This window comes from Carassius auratus, unplaced genomic scaffold (genome assembly GCF_003368295.1).
Source record: "Carassius auratus strain Wakin unplaced genomic scaffold, ASM336829v1 scaf_tig00217205, whole genome shotgun sequence".
NCBI lineage: Eukaryota > Metazoa > Chordata > Actinopteri > Cypriniformes > Cyprinidae > Carassius > Carassius auratus.
In genome coordinates, this window is record NW_020528941.1 from 86,754 (window position 1) to 103,327 (window position 16,574).

The window sequence follows — 16,574 nt, forward strand, 5'->3', positions numbered from 1 at the left end:
TCAGACAATAAATCGGAACATGACACAAGGAACAAGAGGAACCAATAACAAGACAAGAGGGCAAGGGAAGAATGACTAAACAGCATAAACAAAGACTACAAAACAAAAGACATGAAAACAAGAACATGAAACAAAACCCCAAAACAGACATTAAGGGCAGCTCGTGATGCCCAAACAAACAAAACCAATGGCAACCACGGAACAGAGGGGGACCTGGGAGCTTCAAAACATCTACCTTTGTGTTCCAAAGAAAAAAAATAACAGCATGTTTGGAAACAACATTGAGGTAAATAAATTGGACAGAAGTTTTGTTTTTGGCTGTTGATGAATGAAGGGTCAGAGATAGCAGGGAACAACAAAGCAGATTCCTCTCCTGATTCAAACCAGAACACCTTTTCACTGGAGGAAGTGTTATTATGGAAGTGTTATAGACTATGTATTTGAGTAAAAATCATCTTAAATCATCTTGCTGGATTTGTTTCATCTTTTGTCTTTTCCATATGTTAACTGATGGACTGGAGTGCTGTGGATTATTGTGATGTTTTTATCAGCTGTTTGGACTCTCATTCTGACGGCACCCATTCACAGCAGAGCATCCATTGCTGAGACACTGATGCAGTGCTACATCTGAAGAAAACAGCAATAAAAACAAGACATCACACTCATGTTACAGCTGATCTCAGACAGACTGATGAAGCTCCAGACGGACGGTGGTGATGCTGGTTTCCATGGTAACAGAGGCAGCGGCGATGATTGTCAGCTGTGCTTATGATTGTTTTCAGCTCTCGAGTGGCCGAAATGAAGTGCATGAACATTAAATACAGAAAATTATGATTTGGGATGCAATCAAACAGAAATCATGTATCTTAGTCAAATGAAATGTGCATTTTTCTTGTTCATCATTTGTTTAGATGTGTACAAACCTAGAAAACCAAACGTGTCTCATTTATAAACTACAGACAGTTTCTGCCTCTCAAAGAGAAAATCTGAGTATTGATCAGATCAGCCGTATTCTTCTCCTATTTCAATCTAAGGATCATTTCTCTGAAAACTCCTCGACAAAAGCTATTGATTTAAAAGGTAAAAAAAAAAAAATACCATTTGTTTTTTTTTGTTTTTTTTTTATCTTGGAAATATCACACTAATAATACAATCTTGATCTGAATGATTAACACCAAAATAAAAATAAAAATTAATTAATTCAATTAATAAATACAAAAATTACACATATAAATAATGCATAAACAATATCAGAAATGTTGCACAAATTGTAAAATATTGATTTTAATCTTGTAACACATTTGTAACAAAAAATAATAATATAGAAATTGATTAAAAAATCTTGAAAAAGTCCTACAAATAGAAAGAATTTAACAGAAAAAAATATATACATTATTTTAATATATATCATTTTTCATTTTATTAAGAGAAAAAAAAAGAAGAAAAAATTAAAACTACAATATTTCTTTAATTTAATGTTGGATTTTTTTATTTTATTATTTTCCAATAAAACTCATACTGCAATATTTTTGGTGTTTTATATATATATATATATATATATATATATGTACATATATTAATATTAATATATTACATTAATGAACATATTTATCAAATTTATCATTTAACCTCTATAACTGAAATAAACAATTACTCATTTAGTCTCATGTTGAACAAATTGTGATACGGATAAAATACTGAAAACATGATTGATCCAGAACATCGGTCCAGAACTACAGGAGTAACATTTACTGACTATTGAACGATAAGATCCTCAGAGAGTCACAACACCAGAAGAAAGGGAAGAGTCTGTGAGTGAAGGTGGTTGTGAATGTGTGTAGATGTGTGTTAGTTACAGGATCAGAGAATGACACTGTTCCTCTGTCATAGTCCAGATCAACTCTCACACGCTCAAGATCCTGGTTAACAGGAAAACCAAGCCGTTCAGAATATCCACGCTCCACACTCCAAAAATCAGTGTTGAAGAAAACCCATCCCTTCCTCTGGTTTGATTCTGTAGTTACTCCAATACTCCAGACTGAATTCTTTTTAACCTCCACATCCCAGCAGTGTGTTCCTGAGTTAAAACCCTCTGAACCCAGAACACAGCGATAACAGTCGAATCTCTCTGGATTATCAGGAAGAGGTTTGTTCCTGCTGTGTATCACACTGGTCAGATCATCAGACAGGATGAGATGTGGATGTGCAGTGTTTGGATCCAGAATCACAGGAGCTGATGAGACACAATCAACAGCTGCTTTTATTCTGATGTTCATATAGTGATCAAGAGTGAACCACACACAGATTATTATGAATTATGACCAGTGTTCATTTTGACAGGCATTTCTGATTTAGTCTTAGTCTTTATCTTGAGACGAAAATGCTAACAGTCTTAGTCACATTTTAGTCATTTGAGTCTTTCATAGTTTTAGTCGACAGAAAGTCATACCTTTTTTTCCAACTTTTAGTCATTATTTTAGTCAAACTGCAGTTACCAATATTTATTTTATATGTAGTTTTCATTCAAATATAGTCATTAATTCTTCTCTCTTAAGACCAAATCAATTAAGTTTATGAGGAATTTGCATCAAGGATGTATTTTGGAAAAAAACTTGAATAAATGTTGACAATTTTCATTTTTGTAAGAAATACCTCTTAAGGGGGGGTGAAATGCTATTTCATGCATACTGAGTTTTTTACACTGATAAAGAGTTGGATTCCCATGCTAAACATGGACAAAGTTTCAAAAATTAAGTTGTACGTTTGAAGGAGTATTTCTGTTCCAAAAATACTCCTTCCGGTTTGTCACAAGTTTCAGAAAGTTTTTCCGAGTATGGCTCTGTGTGACGTTAGATGGAGCAGAATTTCCTTATATGGGTCCTAAGGGCACTTCTGCCGGAAGAGCGCGCGCTCCCGTATAGCAGAGCACTGAGAGCACAACAGACTTCACTGATCAGAGCGAGAGTGTCGCGAAATGTCACAAAAGGAGTGTGTTTTTGGTTGCCAGGGCAAGACAACCCTGCACAGATTACCAAAGAAAAAACAGCATTAAGGGACCAGTGGATGGAGTTTATTTTTACAGAGCATCAATGGAGTTGTGCAAGTGTTTATGTTTGTTCCCTGCATTTCGAAGATGTTTGACGACGGATTCGCGTATCGTTTATTTCTTAAGGATGATGCAATCCCAACGAAAAAGGGTCACGATCGTGTGTTGGAACCGCAGGCGGTGAGTAAAACCGCTTAAAATATCTCTGCCTCCTTGTTAGTGCGTCCGCCTCCCATGCTGGAGACCCGGGTTCGAGCCCCGCTCAGAGCGAGTCATTGCTGCTGCTGCTCTCATTCAGTTTCAGCCTCGGGATCTGATTCTGGATCATAAATATACGCTGAATCATGGCATGGATTTGTTTGGCATGGATTGTTTTAGTTGGTTTTGTCCTCACGGTGTCACAGCTTCCAAACGCTCTCAACGCAAAAGCCTACTGGCACTCGTGATTCTTTAGCTCCGCCCACACGTCACACCTCCAGCCGCTCGTGTTTTTCTGGGAATTATTATATTCTTTCTCTTATGAATATAATAAAACTAAAGACTTTTTGGAGTTATGAAGGATGCAGTACTACTATATATGTACTCAAGATTAACAGGATATTGAGTGAAAACGAGCATTTCACCCCCCCCCCCCCAAGTTATTTGACAAATTTAATTGTGAATCCCGGTAAAAACGGGACGTCTGGTCACGTTACTCCTTCGGGTGCTGAGGCCATTGTTTCAGATAGTTTGTGTTTTGGTGTCTCAAACTGGGGTCCACCAGATGGAGCTAGGGGGGCCACAAAAGACACTCTAGGTTAGGAAATTTTATATATATATATATATATATATATATATATATATATATATATATATATATATATATATATATATATATATATTTACCTGTATGTAAGTCAGGATTGTGAACCTTTGTAAACTATGATGTATTTAAAATAGAAATGTAATAATAAAATAATAGCAATTATACGCAGCACACTACTCTGAAACGTCACCAAAACTTCAGTTGATGTACTACTGTACTGAACAGTTAGCCATGAACATGCTGATAAATGATAAGAAGTATCCTTAAAATGGATACGTTTTTAGACAGAGGATGTAGTTTCTCAGCTGAGAAGGTTAATACAGAAGAGCCTAGCGTGAAAAAACTAAACTGATGAAATCTGATGACTCATACAGAAAATATGGCTTTATGAAATATAGTGACAGCAGACCACAGGGCACGCTTTGCTTGAAGGTTTTATCTGTTGAAGTGCTGAAACTGTATAAACTCAACAGACAACTGTCAACAATGACTATGACTAACATCATGACAATACCTGAGAAAGCACAGCAAGCATCGTATCTTGCAGCTCTGTGAATAGCCAAATGTAAAAAGCTTCGCAAATGTGTGTCTGTTTGCACTGATGGTGCGGCAGCAATAACTGGGCACAGAAGTGGAGTTGTCACCCAAATTAAAGCCAAAAATCCAAAGATTGCAGCCACTCACTGTATGCTTCATCGTCAAGCACTTGCATCAAGTCAATGGCACCCGACCTGCATGATGTGTTGGAAGTAGTAGAAGTGGCTATCACCTCCGAAAAGTCAAGGCCGCTAGCCTAAAATCACATCTCTTCGCATAACTGTGCACACGAATGCTCATGTTCAGCTACTCTTCCATTCAGAAGTGCGGTGGCTCTCACGTGTAAAGGTTTTAGAGCGAGTGTTCGAACTGAGATGTTGAATTGATAAGCTGTGCAAAAAAAGACAGTCTCATCCTTCCCACTAAGACCAGTTGTGTGTATTTTTGTACAGTGACTACTAAATTGATGTCTGCATTGCATGCTTTCTTTTATATTGTAAACTTGTATAATATTGATTATTTATTTTATATTGTAAAACTATTTACTTTTAAGTCGAATAGATATTGTTTTATTTTTCTTGCAGAAAAAAAAGATTGCTGATCTGCAAACCAAACTGTTAAGCCACTGTAATTATACTACATCAAAATGTTAGAAGTTCAATGCACTATTTTTTATTTTTTTTTGTTACAAAATACTGTATATGAAAATTAACTTAAAATTTACATATATCACCTCCAAATGTTGATTTAGAATGTTACAAGTGTGGAGCAATTCGGGTGAGGAAAGACGATCATATGTCTATTCTCATAATAATAATAATAAAACAAACAAAAATATAACCATATAAAGGCTATTATTCATGTCAGCAGATTTAAACTAATGCCAACTAGTTACTGTTCTGATGCGGACACAGAGCTGAAGCTTAAGGTAACGTAACAAAAATCTGAAGAAAAAAAATGTTTTGCAGAATGCTGAACACTTTTACAATTTATAATTTTTTTCAGACGAGCCGCACCTGATCATATATTAGTTTTAGCTTGTCAAAATTTTGTCTTCGTTGATGAAATGAACACTGATTATGACAATCAGGCTATTAATCAAACACATCAGACTCTCTCCTCTGATCACTGTCAGTGTTTGTTACAGTAAATATTTAAGATTTGTCAATCAATCAAACTGAACTGAGATCTGCTGTATCACTGTAACTGTAAATATCATGTAAATATCAGCATGAATCTGGTTATTCACACATAATGCTGAAATCTGTAAATATTCCCTCATGCGTCAGTTCCAGTGTGTGTAACAGCACAGATCTTCTCCAGACTCACTGTTTTGGACGATGTCCTGCATCTTCTTCCAGACTCTGAAGGGCAGGTTGCCCAAGTAACGCGGCACATGAATCAAAGCCCCAGAAGGCATCTGTGGATCCGGCTGTGATGAGTTCTGGACTCTGGAAGAACATTCAGGATCAGAACTGCAGTGGCTTTGGATCAGAAGCAGAGACACCAGATCACTCACCTTTCCATCGTGACTGGAAACTCCTGCAGAACAAACACACCATTGATCATCAATCAATCAATCAATCAATCAATCAATCAATCAATCAATCAATCAATCAATCAATCAATCAATCAATGGATGATCTGAAATCAGACCTTCAGAAAGCAGACGTCACTGGCTTTCATCATCTCCTCCGTGTCTTTGATTGTGTGTGAAAGAGCTGAGATGTGTCTGTTCATCTCCTCCAGCTTCTCCTTCATCATCTGCTTCTTCTGCTCCTCTTCCTCTCTCAGTGCAGTGATTGTAGCTTCTTCTTCATCTCTGAGAAACTGATGAAGCTTCTCGAACTGCTGTTTAATCTGATGCTCTGTGTGCTCAGCTTGAGACTGAAATCAAATCACATTCACTTCAAACATCTCCATCAGCACACATCAACACATCACATCATTCAGATCTCAGAGAAACTCAGACACCGACATATAACAGATCCAGAAGCAGATCGTTGCTCGTCATTTACAAAAAGAATCAACTGGAATCATTATATTAAATATAACACATCATAATTGTGTTTAGTGATGCTACAGCTGTACTGAAAATGACTCTTGATTCTGTTTCCTCACCTTGATGTGTTGAACTGTTTTCTCAAACTCTTCTTTAATGTTTTCATTGTGTTGAAGTTTCTCCTGTAAGGACTTCAGTGCTGTATTGAGCTCCTCCTAGAATTGAACAAAATACAAATATATAAAACACCAGATTACAGTGAAGAGAAGAGAATACAGTGATCATACAGTGCTGTGTATTGTGTATATCTCACACTGAATTTATTCAGAAATTAAAAGCAAACATAAATCAAAAACAACCTGATTAAAAATAAAACACATTTTTCAACAGCAGGATTTTGATCTCTTACCCAGTGACTACACTTTAATACACAGAACAAATCAGAGCAGAGTTTATGTCATATGAAGTTGAGTAAAACAGCAGAGAGAAATACTGAGTGCATGATATGTGATGATATTTGTGTTTATGATTAATTGGTCTTTACATATGAAACAAGAGACATTTGTCCTACCTTATATGAAGGAACAACTTCACTGATGGGTCTCAATGTGTGACTGACGTGCTTCTCTGAAGTAAAGCACACTAAACACACCGGCTGTTTGTCCTCCAGACAGAAGAGTTTGAGTTCCTCACTGTGTAAACTGCAGATCTCCTCAGAGCCTGATGAACGCCTCTCATTTCTCTCCTTCAGAAACGACTCACATAAGTTTTTTAACACTAGATTAATGGGAGGTTGAGCAATGGAGGATCTTCTCCTGCAGACAGGACACTCCTGAGTTTTCTTGGTTCTCCAGAACTGTTGAAGACACTCTTTACAGACACTGTGACTACATGACAGAAAAACAGGAGCCTTGTAGGTATCACAGCACACGGGACAAGAAAGCTCTTCTACAGATAGTGAAGCCATTTTCAGTGTTTGAGCTCCAGCAAGCTAAACTTTACTTTCACTTTCAGCTTTCAAAAATAAATCATCTTCGAGAATCACAAAGATCTGCTGTCTGTTCAGAAACAAACTTCTTCAAAGGCTTTCTCTTTGTCGTCCACTGATGACTGATTCTTGTTTGCTTTTGTCAAAGAGAAGAAAATCGGTGACAGAAAGAAGAAATAACAAGTCAGTCTCATCCGGGTAAGTGTTGTAAGAGGGAGGAGTTTCTGATGACTTTTGTATGTTTAAACAGCTCTGACCACAACAGCAGGATTTCTGCAGATAATACAAATACTGCCCATGTTTTAATTGAAAATATGCATTACTTTTCACCCGGTTTAGGGGAAGCAACATCAAGTTCATGTTCATTTATTTATAAAGCACGTTTAAAAACAGCCATAAGACTGACCAAAGTGCTGAACACTGAAATCAAACTATAAACACATAAAACAGAGAGATAATAGTGGCTTGGTTATGTAAAGATTATTACACCAGTAAGAGAACTTTAAAATCGATTCTAAATTGAATAATTATAGGTGAGGAATTTGTAACTTTGAAATTTGGCAATATAGTGAGTTGCAGTTATCTAATCGTGAGGTAATAAAAGCATGGACAGCTATCTCTAACGTCGAATCATTTAAAAAGTGTTTGATTTAGACAGCATGCAGAGAAGAGATGCCCAATTTTAATGACTCATCAAGAAGGACGAGCAGATTTAGCACAAGAAGGTCTGAAGGACGATAAGCCTTCTGAGAAAGAAGTTCATTCAACTTATACTTACAAAAATTCTAAATATGTTTGAGCTATTCCTAGAATCCGTGTTTTCATTATTATACGGTAGAGGTCGTAGATGATGTAAAGTTTACCTAAAGAAAACTTATGAGTATCCTTGGAGTATAAAACTACTAAAATAGTAGTTTACTGAGACTATACTTCAAAGTGTACAAAGTATTTAATTAGTAAACTATCAGTAAAACTATAAGTTCACTTTTAGTATAATTGCAGTACAAACTAGAAACATAGAAGGAAACTAGTTGTGTACTCAAAGTTTACTACTGTTATACTGAAAGTATACTTAAAAGTATACTTTTGTAAATTAGAAAGTGGGCCAAATTAGTCCCAAGGAGTATTGAAACAGTACACTTACAGTACACTAACACTTTACTTAAGTATACTGGGTAAAATAAACTTGAAGTATACTACTTTTTCATAAGGGAAGCTGCCTAGACCTAGGCTGGTAGCCTGAGAATGAAATGATCAGTAGGACTGAAAACAATCACCTCTGTTTTAAACAATCACCCTGTTGTTCCTGATGTGTCCAGTAGAGGAGGCTGTACAATATGAGCCATCAGAACAGAAGCAACACGAATAAGAGGTATTTTAAATAATCGCTAAAGTTATGGACAAACGGCAAGGAAGTCGACCGGAAGTTGAAGTCGGCCGCGTGCCGCCATCTTGTAGAAGAACTTCACTTGCGTTAGCATTCCCATTGACTCCCATTCATTTTGGCGTCACTTTGACAGCGAATAACTTTACATCTGAGGCGTTTAAAGACTCCGTTTGTCCATTATTTATTTCTAAAGATACACGACAATGTATAAAGGGCTCCATTACCTTCTATGTTACATTGTGGCCCTGTAGAAACAGTTTTTGTAAAAATAGGCTAACGATTGCGTCATAACCACTTGACTCTCTGTCGCTTTACCGTGCAGACAGGAGGAGAAGCTCGCAGGCAATTAACTTAATATGGCATCCTGGCGTTACATTTTATAATATTATACAAAATAATTAATCGTAATACTTACTCCTGCTCACTCACGACAAAGAACTCCCCGCTCAAGCTCGCCGTCTCTGCAAGATTAACGATGGCACTTTGTACGCACAGCCACTTAGAAGATTTACATCTGTCAGACAGGTTGCTGACGTCATCAAGCTTAGTTTGAGTCTGCGCGTCAGAAACGGAAGTGCAAAAAAACGCTAAAAATGGGCTTCACTTGTCTCAATTGAGTTCCAATGGGGTTGCTGTGTCCATTTCTTTTACTGTCTATGGTTATGGAGACCAATGGAAAAATTCAATATTTTTATGCAAAGACCAAATGTATTCACATGTATCTGTCTGTCTGTCTGTCTATCTATCTATCTCTGTCTGTCTATGTATCTGTCTGTGTGTCTGTCTAGTGGTGGGGGTCAGAGGATGAGGACCTCTCAGTGTTAGAGTCTCAGATAGTAGAGTATTTCATGATCTGTGCTGAAGAGGTAGAGTGGGACTACTCACCTGATCGCACCTGGAAACTGCACGACCACAGGGCAATGGGTCAGTTTATAAACAACAGTTTGCAGTGTTTGAATGAGATTTGTAACCAGATTCTGGTCTCAGTCCTGGCAGTTTGTTTGTGGGGAGGGGAAAGAACAGACTGGCATCCAGGTATAGTTATTGAAAATACACTGTGTGGCGAGTGGGGCGGGGCCGAGAGGCGTGGGAACGAGGGGTGGGGCGCAGGTGTAGCTCATCTCCAATCACTACACCTGGCCTCACTCCTCGTTCCCACGCCTCTCGGCCCCGCCCCACTCGCCACACACTGAATCCTCCTTCAGGACAAAGAAACTGAGACAGCCTCAAGAGGAACACCTGGAGAGACTTATTATTAACATAACTAAACAAAACTTTGTTTCATATAATATTCTGGACATCTGTTTTTTCTCATTTGAATTAATGAATGATAATCTGTATGTGTTTTATAAGACTTATCATCTGAGCTGAAGTAGGTCAGGTCTTTCTGATCACATTCATGAAAAAAGCCAGTCATCTTTACTCAATACAGGCATATGGAGTCAGGTCTTCTTCTAAACCTGAGGCTAGCAAGCCAGGTAGAGAAATCTGAAACACCTAGAGTACCATATGCCTCCTTATGTCAGCTGTGAAATGTACACAAAAACACCTTCAGGGATTCATTAAGCTGTGTGTCTTGAGCATTACCTGACTTAACTAAAAGGGACATTAGTTTATCCATTTACCAATTACACAAGTGACACATGATATGAACATTGTTAATGTAAATTAAACTCATTACTGCAGGAAATATGATTAAGTTAAAGTGGATCATTACAGAGAAATTCGTCCCAGGCATATCTGACCCAAACTGCATTGCATTTGCCTACTGCTCTGCTGAGGACTTTGTTAAGGTATAGCACTTAGTAATGCAAATAGACTTAAAATTCCTTGCTGAATGTAACATAATAATAATAATAATCTACTTTCTAGTATACAGCCAGTGGTCTGATTGGGCCATTAATATTTTGCATGAGGGGTGTACTGAACAAAAACATACAGAGAACGGAGGTAAAGAGAATTTGCCCTCCTTTTCATGGTGTTTGATGAGAATAAATCCTGGTGCCTGGAGGAAAACATTAAATCTTATTACAATAGCTGACAACCTTTTCTGAGAGATGCTGAGTTTCAGAAAAGCAACAAGTTGTACTGTATGGTGAGTGTCACGATCTTTAGCTGGAGTGCCCATGAACTTCAGTAGAGGGCACTCCACTCCACTCAGCACTCACTCAAAACCCATCAACCACCAGATGTCACCATATCATCACTTGGACACTAGCACCTCTCATTCTGTTGTACTACACCCGAACTACATCTCCCATGAGTCACTGCATCACTATCACTTTGCCACACCTGCACCTCATTCATCAGCTAATCTCCTTGCCACACCTGCACCTCATTTGCACACATATAAGCAGCACTCACACACAGATGCTTTGCGAAGTCTTGTCTAGCATTTCCGAGCATTTTCCCTGTGTTTGTTCTTCCTGTGTCTGATCTTGGATTGTTCAAACCGACTCTGATTCTCTGCTGCCTGCCCTGACCTCTGCTCGTTACCGAATATGATTCTGGTTATCCCTGACATACCTGATGTCATTCCTGATTTGTGCCTGTCTTACCATTCTCTTAATACAGTTCTGCACATGAATCCGAATGCCTCTGACTCTTTGTTACAGTGAGAGATCACAGGTCACAAGTATATACAACATGCATTTTGCAGTAACACTCACACAAAAATTGTCAAGTTATGACCACTAAGAAGCATTTTTTGATATTTGATGGATCAAGTGGAATTCACTATTTGTTTTACACTTCAGAGGTACATGTATGAAAAAAGTACACGAATGACACACTTCATAACCCCCTTGCCCCAAAAAACTGATAATAAAAAAATAAAAAAATTCACTATACATGTCATTTTGTTTCAGGCAGAGGGTTACACAATACCAAACTTTGCTTCCTTTTTCTGCCCTTGACCGGGATTATCGGGAAGCTCTATGCAAACCTTCATGGACTAGAGATGATGGAGGGAGAAAGGGTGGTTTGGTACCTGTTTGTACCATTCAAAATTTAGGGCCGGCAGGACTTTTAAATGGTTTGGAAATAAGTCTGTTATGCTCATCACATACTGTAACTTGACTCAAGCTGATTGAGCCATCTCTACCATCTGGTTGATTTATGTTATGCCAAAAAAATTCACTAGATGTCAGAGTGTCAATCAACAGCACTTGTCACAATCCTTCTAACATGGATGTCAGACACAAAGAAACCCCTTCCATGTCAGTCCTTCTTGGTGAAATTTTTCAACGTAAGCATATATTTTTTTAACATATTACACTGTAACAGCCCTGACTTTACAAAATTATGTTACTTGGTGCCATGAAAAACTTTTGTATGATTTTAATAATTTTTAAAAAACATGCTCAACCAAACGGTTGATTTGACACTTTATGGTAAATGTAGAAAAGCTGTGCTAATGTTTTCAGATCATCAGTTTCTGGAGTCAGAATGTACAATTGGCTGAGAAATATAAACTTCTGATTATTCATGAATATGACACAGCTCTTGTTACTTCTCCATTAAAGTACTGATATAATTTCTTAAATGTGTGTTTTCTGCCACTTTTTGGATATTTTTTTTGAAGTAAATATAATGAATTCATTGAATTAATGTGTGCAAATCATAATTATCAGAGGCAATTACTAATTAAATGACAAATGCTGATGTACTAACATTATTAAAATGCAAGAGATTATTTATTTGTTTGTTGTTGTTTTCTTTTACAATTACTAGATGGATTTCAACCGTTTCTATGGTACAAGAACTTCAGGCCCGTGTACCAGAAAACCGCCAAGGACTCGGATGCTGATCTCAATGATGATGATGACCCAATAAATTCTCAAATCTGTCGTGTACACCCAGGGCTGGCACATTTTTTATGTCTCCCTCATCTATCACACCTAATTAAACTCATCATCTCATTAGTGGAGACTGCATGACCTGTGTGTCAGATATAGGGAGACAAACAAAATGTTTAGTGCTGGGGGTACTTCATGTAGAGGTCTGAGAACCATAGAAGGATCTGGATTATCACCCCCTCCGAAAAGAGGTAGCTGGTGACAGTTCTTTTGAGTCCCTGGATCAAGATGGTGCTCCCTCAACAGGCACATCCTCTACTGAGCTTCCATGTTAGAAGAGAAGAAAAGGCAAACACACTCTAAAAACAGTTTCCTTGAAGGAGCCAGAGGATACCCCTGGCTCAAGAATTACACTGAACAGCATTCCTGTTTTTACAAAGAAATGTTCATTTATTTACAAAATAAAAAATAAAATCCTGTTTCACTACCACACTTGACAACGTGCTTCTTGAATCATAAAAACTTCAAATGCCATTATATTACTATTTTTTGCTGTTTTTTTTTTTTTTTTTTGAAGAATGCTGAAAGAATGTAATGCCTTTGGTTTTGTTACTTTTAGTTATTTCTGTTATTTATTTTTGTTTACTTAAAAAAAAAAAAAAGAAAACGTATAATTTCCTGTGTTAACATGAAAACCTGAAATATTTTATAGCATACTTCAATAAATAAAGAAGATTCAATATACAAAACTATTTTATTTTTATTTTTTATAAATTAGTATTATAGTTCATATTTTCAGATTTTTATAGTATGTGTATGAATTCCATTATTTGTATAAATTTTTGGGATGTGTTGAAAAAAAAAAAAAACATTGAGTATGATAACTAGCAACATAAGCAGACAAGAAATGCAAACAAAAAAAAATTCAAATGCCTTTTTCTTGGTGGGGCAGTTAAAGAGTTAAGTAACCATTGACCAGTTAAGATGTAAAGAAGTGAACCTTGCCAGTAAACATTTGACTTTAAAGTCCGATTGAAACTGCTTAGAATACAAGTCAACACCTGTGAATGTGGTTCCTCCAAACATATGCTTTGGTTTTTCAAAGGTAATAAGCCTGAACCCCATGATCAGGCATTTACTCTTTGCAGTGATAAAGCCGAAGTATTGATCACATTCTTGAAACAGACCACCAGCTCACTGGGAAAGAATTCAAACTGCATTAAAATACAATTTGATAAACGTTTACTAGATAAACCTTTGTGTGTGTGTCAGTCTGACAGTCATATTGATATGGGGTGATAAAGGGAAATACTAGTTCTTTCTGATAAGGTTGATCAATACGGCTTTGTTGTGCAATGATTTAATCGAAAACACCAGACTACTGTGAGTGCAGATGTGACGAAAATGTGATGTTTCATGTTTGTTTCAAGAGCGGGTTTCAGAGAAGTCTCTATTCTGGTAAATAACACGAGGGCGACGTGTTTCAAGAATAACAATTTACACCCGGTCTGCTGTAGCCTGAGTGACCGGGTGTTTACTGCTGAAAAAGATTATGACTCCAACAATAAAAGCCATTTCTGGCATCTAAAATGTTAAAATCTCTGTTATTATCGCTAAGTGACAAAAATCATCTTGATAATTGCCAGGTAAAAAATACACTTCAGTTGTAACATCAGTGCTTTGATTTGTATTATAGGACTACCATACTAAGAGCATAATAAATGTATTATTTTGGAGCAACTTCACATATGTTAAGTGTTCTTTAAGATATGTGTAGTGGGTTTCCTTCTGCGTTGTGTGTTTTGATAATAAAAGAGACTTCACACCATGATGCAGTTGTCACGTGGTTTACTCTCAGCGACGTTTCTGTATCAAAGTATAACAGACATCAGCAGGTAGTAACAGAAGAATATCAGGTCTAGCAGTGCCTCTCATCGCAACGACATCCCGCGCAAGAGAGAGCATTAAAACATACAGTAACATTCATAAAAACAAATACAATAATAATATACAAGAGAAAAACATACAGGAAAAGAAACCAATACTATAATGATCCATTTACATACCTGTATCAAAGTATAACAGACATCAGCAGGTAGTAACAGAAGAATATCAGGTCTAGCAGTGCCTCTCATCGCAACGACATCCCGCGCAAGAGAGAGCATTAAAACATACAGTAACATTCATAAAAACAAATACAATAATAATATACAAGAGAAAAACATACAGGAAAAGAAACCAATACTATAATGATCCATTTACATACCTGTATCAAAGTATAACAGACATCAGCAGGTAGTAACAGAAGAATATCAGGTCTAGCAGTGCCTGTCAATCATTGCATAGTGTTACACTGTACACTTATATAACAGCAAATACATTCAAACCTCTCATGGATCATTAAAGTTAAAGAGACAAACTTCACGCAATCACTAATGTATAATTCATAACTGAATAACTCTGTTTTACCGAAGTATGCATCGTTATGTAATTAATTCAGCAGCATACTGCACGTGTAATGGCGACCATTACATGAATTCACACTTCGATTAAACATACTTTTTACAATGTTACTAACTTGGACTAGTAATCCCATAATAAGGAAAAGTTAACAAACAAACTGATTTCGTGCAAAAAAAAAAATCAATAATCAGTAAGTAATTTAATAGATTCAAACACTTTTCTGAGGAGCTGATAAAATATACCTCTCATCGCAACGACATCCCGCGAAAGAGAGAGAGCACAGGAAATTACATCAGCCCTTCCCTAGCGCTAACACACGACGTAACTCACGTAAACGGTTGTTCCTAAACATTTTATATAGATTAACAATTCCAAAAAGAAAATCAAACTAATAAAAAAAAAAGAAATACAAATTATATATGTAAAAAGAAATAAAAATAACAATAGTTTTGTGCTTGTGATCACATGACTTCACTGTGAAATTATTCCTGATACCAGTTTCAAAAATTAAAGCCTCTTGTATTAGTACTATTAGTTAATAATAATTTCAATAATCTAGTGTAACAACATTACACTTGCCACATATGCTTAATATGAACTTATAACTGATTATTAATTTAAAATTTAAAATACACTTTTATGCTTCCTGAAGAATATAGCATATCGGCTCAGTGTATTAGTACACAATAACTATGTTATAAAGCTATTTTCAGTCTTCTAACATGGTATATTAAAAATTACAAAAAAAAAAAAAAAAACATTAAACTTGCATGACACACATACACACTCACACACACACACACACACACACAAACACACATACTTTCACATCTAGAAAACTTATCTTGTGTGCATTACAACAACACATTCCTTGAGTAGATTTAAAAAGAACCACACATAAAGAAGTTACTGATAAACAAAGCAGAGGTGAAAAGTTTTTTATTTTTTTATTTTTTTTACTACAAACTAAGTTAAACCTGCAAAAGGCTGAACCAAACACATTTAGCATTTTAATGAATACATTTTTACCCAACCTTTTTTTCAGCAAGGATAACGTGCTTGTTATGGTTGGTCAGAATAATTCTTCAGTAGATGTGGTTTGTGAGTTGAGCAGTATCGTGTGTTCAGTAACACATCCTTGAGCGTCACTGTTTCAGACTCTTCGAGCTGTTTTTGTTGACTTCTGGCGATGACACAGTTTGCTAGTTGTTTTTGCTGTCTTATCTGCATTTAGCAATTCAGCATATCACAACCTCTCGTCCGTGTCCTCAAAGTTAAAGAAAAACAAGTTCATAAAACAATGATTTTTTTAAAAAGTCTTAGAGATTGTTACATGTTATTCTCCTCATCACTCCCTGCTAGTTCTAATATACAGTTTAGGAAATAATTCTATAATCAATAAAAGTCGAAAATATTGATTTTATCATTGATGATATAAAGGACCTTCCGTTTATTGAGACGACCAATCTAAAAACAATTTCCTGAACAAAATCGAGCCCAATTCATCCGCTTCTTCAAGATAAACATCTGGCTCCTCACCTGTTGACCG

The 16,574-nt window shown here is 36.5% G+C and overlaps 1 protein-coding gene and 2 long non-coding RNA genes across 3 annotated transcripts; 1 reads left to right on the top strand and 2 right to left on the bottom strand.

The window, feature by feature from the left end:
- Positions 1 to 1,542: 1,542 nt before the first annotated feature.
- LOC113100241 (tripartite motif-containing protein 35-like) lies at positions 1,543 to 7,357 on the bottom strand. Its single transcript, XM_026265025.1, has 6 exons — positions 6,962 to 7,357; positions 6,510 to 6,605; positions 6,045 to 6,275; positions 5,908 to 5,930; positions 5,718 to 5,839; positions 1,543 to 2,233 (listed from the first exon to the last, which is right to left on the bottom strand). Exons 1-6 carry the CDS (start codon positions 7,355 to 7,357, stop codon positions 1,749 to 1,751), a joined length of 1,353 nt encoding a protein of 450 aa, XP_026120810.1. The 3' UTR covers positions 1,543 to 1,748.
- A 3,660-nt stretch (positions 7,358 to 11,017) lies between these two features.
- Positions 11,018 to 15,514, bottom strand: LOC113100239 (uncharacterized). The gene is made up of 3 exons (XR_003289588.1): positions 15,268 to 15,514; positions 14,629 to 14,890; positions 11,018 to 14,428 (listed from the first exon to the last, which is right to left on the bottom strand). It is a non-coding gene; the product is annotated as an uncharacterized LOC113100239 (long non-coding RNA).
- Positions 14,552 to 15,205, top strand: LOC113100240 (uncharacterized). Its single transcript, XR_003289589.1, has 2 exons — positions 14,552 to 14,678; positions 14,879 to 15,205. It is a non-coding gene; the product is annotated as an uncharacterized LOC113100240 (long non-coding RNA).
- Positions 15,515 to 16,574: the final 1,060 nt, after the last annotated feature.